The 7570-nt window shown below is 24.4% G+C and overlaps 2 protein-coding genes across 2 annotated transcripts in view; both read left to right on the plus strand.

Annotated features, from left to right (window-relative positions):
- LOC108691857 (lipase 1-like) overlaps nucleotides 1–4337 on the plus strand; it is a gene marked incomplete at its 3' end in the record, with an annotated part of 8158 nt that extends 3821 nt beyond the window's left edge. Inside the window, exons 2-8 of the mRNA XM_018199790.1 lie at nucleotides 77–275; nucleotides 932–1046; nucleotides 1629–1872; nucleotides 2916–3074; nucleotides 3241–3325; nucleotides 3602–3744; nucleotides 4194–4337. Of these exons, the coding sequence (XP_018055279.1) occupies nucleotides 77–275; nucleotides 932–1046; nucleotides 1629–1872; nucleotides 2916–3074; nucleotides 3241–3325; nucleotides 3602–3744; nucleotides 4194–4337 (1089 nt within the window). The remainder of the gene's footprint in view (nucleotides 1–76; nucleotides 276–931; nucleotides 1047–1628; nucleotides 1873–2915; nucleotides 3075–3240; nucleotides 3326–3601; nucleotides 3745–4193) is intronic.
- Nucleotides 4338–5698: 1361 nt separating this feature from the next.
- Nucleotides 5699–7570, plus strand: part of LOC108691850 (proteasome subunit beta type-7) — a 2411-nt gene continuing 539 nt past the window's right edge. The window contains exons 1-3 of the mRNA XM_018199781.1: nucleotides 5699–5850; nucleotides 6434–6613; nucleotides 6697–7012. Of these exons, the coding sequence (XP_018055270.1) occupies nucleotides 5789–5850; nucleotides 6434–6613; nucleotides 6697–7012 (558 nt within the window). The 5' untranslated portion in view covers nucleotides 5699–5788. The remainder of the gene's footprint in view (nucleotides 5851–6433; nucleotides 6614–6696; nucleotides 7013–7570) is intronic.

Here is a 7570-nt window from a genome sequence, read left to right on the forward strand (position 1 = left end):
ATTATTATTAAAATTACTGTGAAAATCCTTCTTTAACATTTTATATATACATATTTATATATACATATTTATGCAGATCGGATTGGTAGAGAGATATAATTACATTGCCGAGGAACATTATATCACAACAGAAGATGATTACAACTTGGTGATACATAGAATGCCAGGAACTCCTTTACAAGTAGGTCAAAAGCAAAGACCAGTTGTGTTCCTTAAAGGTGGTATCTTTAGCTCATCTGATATCTGGGTGTTATTCGGTCCTGGCAGAGACCTTCGTAAGTTTAAGAAGTAAAAAATTTAGCAATTCATCTAGAATTCTAGAATAACTTTATTAGAAAAAACTTATCATATTATTTGATAAAATTTGATCTCGTTATACATATTAAAAGAAGAAATTAGAAAAATACTTTGTTATATCTTAATAAAACAGTATTTATAATCATTATATATAAGCATTATATATAATAAAACCATTTAAATAAATTGTCCAATTATTTTTTTGTAATTTTTAAATAAAATTTATTTATTTAATACCATACTATAAGAATGTATAAGAATATGTAATATAACCATACTATATAATACCATAAGAAGTTATTATTTGCTTAATAAAAATATATTATATTAGTAAGAAATGAATTCTATATTAAGTCAATTCTATGTCTCAATTCTTCATCTAAATAATGTTTATTAATGTATGAAAAAAACTTTTTTATTAAAATAACAAAAATGTTTTATATAAGAAAATATCTTATGTTTTAAGAAAACAAATAATACTTGCCAGAATAAAGAAGAAATGTTTAAAGCATTATAAGGATAAATATATTACAAAGAGCAAAATTAGAACAAGTTATTATTACTGCAAGTTATTATTAATTCGATAATATTCGATAAATAACAAACTAATTATGTATCATCACTTTTGTTTTAGCATTTTTATTGGCTGATGAAGGATACGATGTGTGGCTTGGAAATTCCAGGGGAAATACTTATTGCAGATCACATGTAAAATTGTCTCCACAAAACAAGAACTTTTGGCGGTATAGGTATAATCTTATTTTGCAAGATGTACAAATTAATTCTTGGCCTTTTTTGACCAATTTTGACATTTATTTATAAAAACATGAATACAAACTGAATTTTGAAAATAATCTCCCTGTCTATACATTTTTTCCATCTCTCAAGCAATTGTCGGATTCTAGATCGGAAAAATGATGATGGCTTAGGAAGTTCAATTTAAATGGATTTTGAAGTAGAGGCCGAGAATTAATTTGTACCTAATATTATCTTAAAGAAGTATTTTTTATTGATTTTGACTTTTGTTGAAATTATTTTAATTACTTTTATAATTACTTATATATATATATATATCTCCCTTTTTTTTATCAAGGTTTAGTTTCTACTTTTATCTTATTTTATTTATCTTTTAAAATTTCTAATTAAAATCGATGTTTTTTTTTTAAATGCCTTAATAAAGACTCGTAATACTGTACTATATTCGACATTCTTATTAAAAAAAATTAATTATTATTGAATTAAAAAATTTATACAAATATTTCGTGATTTTGCAACGTTAAAAAAATAATAAAAAATAATAAAAAGAGAAAATAAATTTTATTTTTATCTAGCTATCACGAGATAGGAACGAAGGATCTTCCAATTGTGATTGATTATATACTTAATTATACAAATCAGAAAACTCTGCATTACATTGGTTACTCGATGGGAAGTACTGAATTATTCGTTTTATTATCAATGAAACCAGAATACAATGCAAAAATAAAACTAGGAATTTGCCTTGCTCCAATTGCCATTTGGAAAGAAACGATTCCTTCACTGGAATATTTTCATAAAATGATACCAAACTTTAAGGTAAAAAGATCAAAATTATATTTTAAGAGAAATAAAAATATATTTTACATATAAATTTTGTATTAATACTACCCTAATAAGAGTATAATTCTAAATTTTTATTAGAATAGGCAGAATGATATTTTATTACTATACTTATTATTAATGTAATGATAATTGAATTGAATTATATACGATCTAGTAAATAAATAATTGATTAAATATAAGAGATTATTAAGAGATTTTTAACATCTCATGTATTGTTACATCAAATTTTTTCTATATATTGGATATTTATTTATAAAATATTTATTATAAATATTTTTTAGTATTAAACATTTTTTTAATAATTTATACTGAAATATTAAGACTTCAACATAGAGCTATTTATATAAATAAGTAAAACTAATTATGGGAAATGCCAAATAAATCAAAGTTCGATCTTAAATCATTAAATTGAAAATCAAATTTAATTTGAAGGAAATATTATTACTTCAGTTTGATATTGTGTTACAATATTGAAAATAATCTCTGCACGCAGAGATCATACCATATATCTAATTGTAAGTAAAAATTATTTAAATATAAATAAATATTAATATTAATACATCTATTACTTTGATTACTTTCGGTTACTTCCTTACAACACAATCAAACTGTTATATTTTTCTTTCTGTAATTAAATTAGATCTTTAATTTATAGCATCAACCTGTGAGGAACTTATTGTAAAAATATATTTTAATCCGAATTTTTCGTATTCTATATTCCCTTATTATACTAAAATGTTTAATAAGATGATCATTATATTAATAGTACAAATTAATTATTTTTTGCACATCTGTATTATATAATTTGTACAATTTAATGATTCCGTATTGATGCTTATTATATTATTCTTTAACCATTGTACATTTTAGAAACTTATATTCTCTATTATAATACTTATATTATTATAATACTATGTTTTAGTTTTTTTTTTTATATTATATTACATCTTATGTGATTTTTACTATTTCTCATTTATATTACACTTTTTATTTATATGTATGTATTTGTTTATTAGGAATTTTTTTATTCAAATGAAATATATGAAATAGGATCTTTATCATCAACGAATATTATGATGGGAAGAACGCTGTGTGCAGATAATACTGTTACTCAGACTGCCTGCATTGCAATAATGTTTTTAATTGCCGGATCCGATCCAGCACAACTTAATACTGTAATCTCCAATTTAACATGGTTTTGCTTAATTAATTAAAAGATGTAGCAGTGTTATAATTAATTAAAATTATAAAATAAAATATATTTCATAGTTTTTTCTACATTACTATATTTTAATATACAACAAACCAAAATTATTTTTAATTAAAACATTATTGTTGCAGACGATAATACCAATAGTATTATCGTATTTTCCAGCCGGATCTTCTATTCAATTATTAGATCATTATATTCAAAACATGATCATAAGTGAGTATTCATTTTTATTTGAAAAATAAAAATTATGTTAATTAAAAAAAAAGAAATGCGTTAAAGCGTATTTAAAATGTTACTTTCAATATTATCAGTTTTTATGATCTTTACTTTTTTTCTAATTATATCCTTAATTTAGTGTAAAAGTATCGGCTCAAATAATTCTTTTTAGCATTGTTCATCTTATGTTTACTTAAATTAAAATTAAAATTTGCAAATACTCTTTATAATTTTAATTCCATTTATGTAGATAATTAATATTAATTACTGCAGAGAAATTTCAAGCCTACGACTATGGATATTTTGGTAATTACAAACAATATGGTCAGATAACGCCTGTAATATATGACCTTAACAAAGTTACTGTGCCTTTGGCTATATATTATAGCACTAACGATTTGATTGCTACAAAAGCGGTAAGGTCACATTTGATTTTTTTATGTAAAAACATGTTTTGAAGACATTAAGAAACGTATATATTAAAAAAATAAATAAATTTTTTAATTATCTATATATATATATATTTCTCTGTATTCATACATAGTACGTTTATAGCAAAAGCTTTATTTGTGCAAACTACAACTAACTAAAAAAATAAAAGTTGAAGATATTTTTTCTTTGTAAATAATTTAAGATTATTTTTCTTTCCACATATATATATAATATCACATGGAATATATTTTTACTTTTTTCTCTCCCTCCCTCCCCCCTCTCTCTCGCTCTTTCTTTTCTTTCATTCTTTTTATTTCTTCAGTCTACATTATATTATTTATAAATATAAAAATAGCCTTTAAGAAATAATTGCTTTCTTATACTTCTAAAATTATTATTACTAACTTTATTTTCTTTTATACTATGTTCTCAGAATATCCTCGAAACATGTAGTCATCTACCGAATGTCATCCTGTTGGAGGAAAGTAAATTATTAAATCATTTCGATTATATAAGCGCCATTGATATTAAAACTCTGGTATACGATCGAATAATAGAAATATTTCAGAAATTTAATAATGAGAATGTAAATAATTAATTAATTGATGATTAATTTATACCTACGTGCTATGAACGTTTATTTATCTCTTCGATATGTATATAAAAGATATTTATTTTAATAGAAAAAATTGTTACAAAATTGCTGGCAAAAATGCAAATTATTCTTTTATGATAAAAGTAATGGAAAAGGTTTATAATGTTCCAACAAACGAGAATGAATTGAAATGAATTGAAATTCAGATTTTCAGAAATATTGGTTCACGAATGTTAAAAATGCTTTTCAATCCTGAATGCATTTTTATCCATTTATAGAAATTGCATGGAATATCTCTATGCCTTTCAATCTAAAAATAATATAATATAGCTTTTTCTGTGCATTATGGATTAAAATGGATTGACATTTTTTTCTATCCGAATGCGTATTTTAAATAGCGAATACTTTTTTTTGGATTTAATTGAATTCAATTGGCTTCAATTGGATGCAATTGGATTGAAAAACTGCATTTCCTATTCAAAATTTTGAATTGAACAGTATTAATAATGTGTGTGTTTTTTATATTTATATTGCACAGAAAAAGTTAATATTATTTTTAGATTGAAAGGCATAGAGATATGCTCTATGCAATTTCCATAAATGAATAAAAATGCATTGAAAAGCATTCATTTTAATATTTGTGAATATTAATGATATGAATAAATCAATATTTCTGAAAATCTGAATCTATTTCAGTTCATTTCAATCCATTCTCGTTTGCTGGGCAGTAAAAAAATTTATGTTAAATTTAACACATTTTACATGTCCCAAACGGTCCATTTAAATTTTTGTGTTAATTTAACATAAAATGAATATGTTAGAAACACAAATATTATGTAAAAAATTAATACAAGAAGTGTAATACTTTGACACAATTTAAAAACAAATTTTGTTAAATTGACACATTTATAATGTTAAATTTAACTGAAATTAGATACTATTTTTACATTTTTAGTTTAGACAATGCCTCTAATCTGTGATATTTAACATATGTAAGCATTTTGTATTCTTTTAGAATAAATCATATAGAATTTTTAAGTAGCAAATTAATTGATTTGATGTATTCATATATCAATTAAAATTTTTAATTTATAAAGTACGTACCTCTATAATCAAAAAATATTTTTCGTGGAAATTGTATAACATTATTTTAGAAGAAGTTTGTGAAAATCACTTTTTATTTTGATAATGCCTGATTCAAATAACCGCGGCAATATGGTGGTATATGGTGTCACGTTCTTATTGGCTGTTAAAAATGAGTTCCTTCTACCATGATGAATGGGGCACTAATCGCAGTCGAAACTCGAAGTATCGAACAGTATCGAAGTGATTACTGTGTACTGTGTAGTGGATTACTTCAATTACTTGTTATAGCTGTGTCATTTTTAACAGTTTTGTGATTTTGACTGCCGATTTGATACACAAAACGAATCATGAGTTCGCTTCTTGTACCAGAAATCTCGCCATCAGGTTTTTCTTTCGACCTCTGCCAAAGGTAAAGACTGTATCTTGTTTCATAAATTTATAACTGATAGCTATTCTAGTTAACCTAAAATGCATACTGCTGTGTCACATCATAATACAGCAGTATTTTATAAAACAAAATTTTCATCATACAGCTACCATATAATATTAATAATCACCATTTTTGTGAATAAAAGAACGATTTTTTCAGAAATTATAAAATGAGAAATTTTAGAATATTGCAAAATTTATATACGAAAAATTAGAAGACAAGATATAGATTTTTAAAAATATTTTTGAAGTGTTCTAATTTCTATATAAAAATTTTGAGGAAAAGTTTACTAGGGTACACACATACTTTCTATAATTTTGTAATATTGTAAATGTGCTAATTATGATTTTTAATTAATATAAGTATTAAATTGATCAGCAACTTCCTTAGTTCTATAAAGCAATTATCAAGATTTTGTTTTTATTACATTAATATGCATCTTAGAGGTACATTTATTATTTTAAATTACAAATTTTATATATTTAACATTTAATAGATATTTATATTTAATATTTTAATTTGAAGTGTATTGATTCCACTAATATTTATTTATTTTGCACAGGAATACTTTCTTGGTCAGAAAAGGCTTTGACACTCCAAAAGTTAAGAAAACAGGTACCACAATCGCAGGTGTAGTATATAAAGATGGCGTTATTCTCGGTGGTGATACACGAGCGACTGAGGACACTATTGTAGCCGATAAATATAGCTTGAAGATCCACTATCTCGCTCCTAATATGTAGTAAGTGTCATAGCATCCTCTTTTTGAACAAAATTAATTTTAAATTAAATTTTTGCATTAAGAGAAATGTAAATTATTTTTAGCTGTTGCGGAGCTGGTACAGCTGCCGACACTGAAATGACTACAGAAATGATAGCTAGTCAATTGGAGCTGCATCGTCTGAATACTGGCCGTGTTGTACCTGTGTGCACTGCCAATACATTGATAAAACAAATGCTATTCCGTTATCAGGGTCATATTGGTGCTGCTCTTATCCTGGGAGGTTTTGATCTTGATGGACCTCAGCTATATTGCATTTATCCTCACGGTTCAACAGAGAAGCTGAAGTATACCACTATGGGATCTGGCTCGCTGGCTGCTATGTCAGTACTTGAGAGCACGTGGAAGCCTGATATGTCGGTATGGAGTTTTTAATCGTACAGTCGAATACCTAGATTTATTAGATTTGAAATAATCACTACTATTTTAAAGATAGATTGAATGTATAATTTCTGCAAAAAGTGATTGAAATTACAAGATACTTTCTATATAAAAATGAATGTTATGTACGCGTGAAACAGTTCAGTGAGGTTCAATATTTATATTTAATATAATTTATGATTTAAATAAAAAATTTTTCGTTATATCTTAATTATAAAAAAACAATCGTAAAAAAATATATCTACTTATTAAAATAATTGTTTTTTATTTTAATTAATTCAGGTTCTCTAAATAATCGCCAAATTTTTTGTGTTACTTTTAAATACAATATAAAAAAAATATCTAATCTTTTGTAATTTTTCATTTTTTTTTTAAATATCTGCAATACATTCATAAAATTTGGAATTCAGAGAAAACTGAGTATCCCAAAAAATTTGGCAAAGTCTAAAGTCTAAAATAATGTTTATTTTAGATATAATTTTATATGAACGGTGACAAAAATTTCATATCGTATTACAAAATTTATTCATTTGTGTA

Source organism: Atta colombica, unplaced genomic scaffold (assembly GCF_001594045.1).
Source record: "Atta colombica isolate Treedump-2 unplaced genomic scaffold, Acol1.0 scaffold53, whole genome shotgun sequence".
Classification (NCBI taxonomy): Eukaryota; Metazoa; Arthropoda; class Insecta; order Hymenoptera; family Formicidae; genus Atta; species Atta colombica.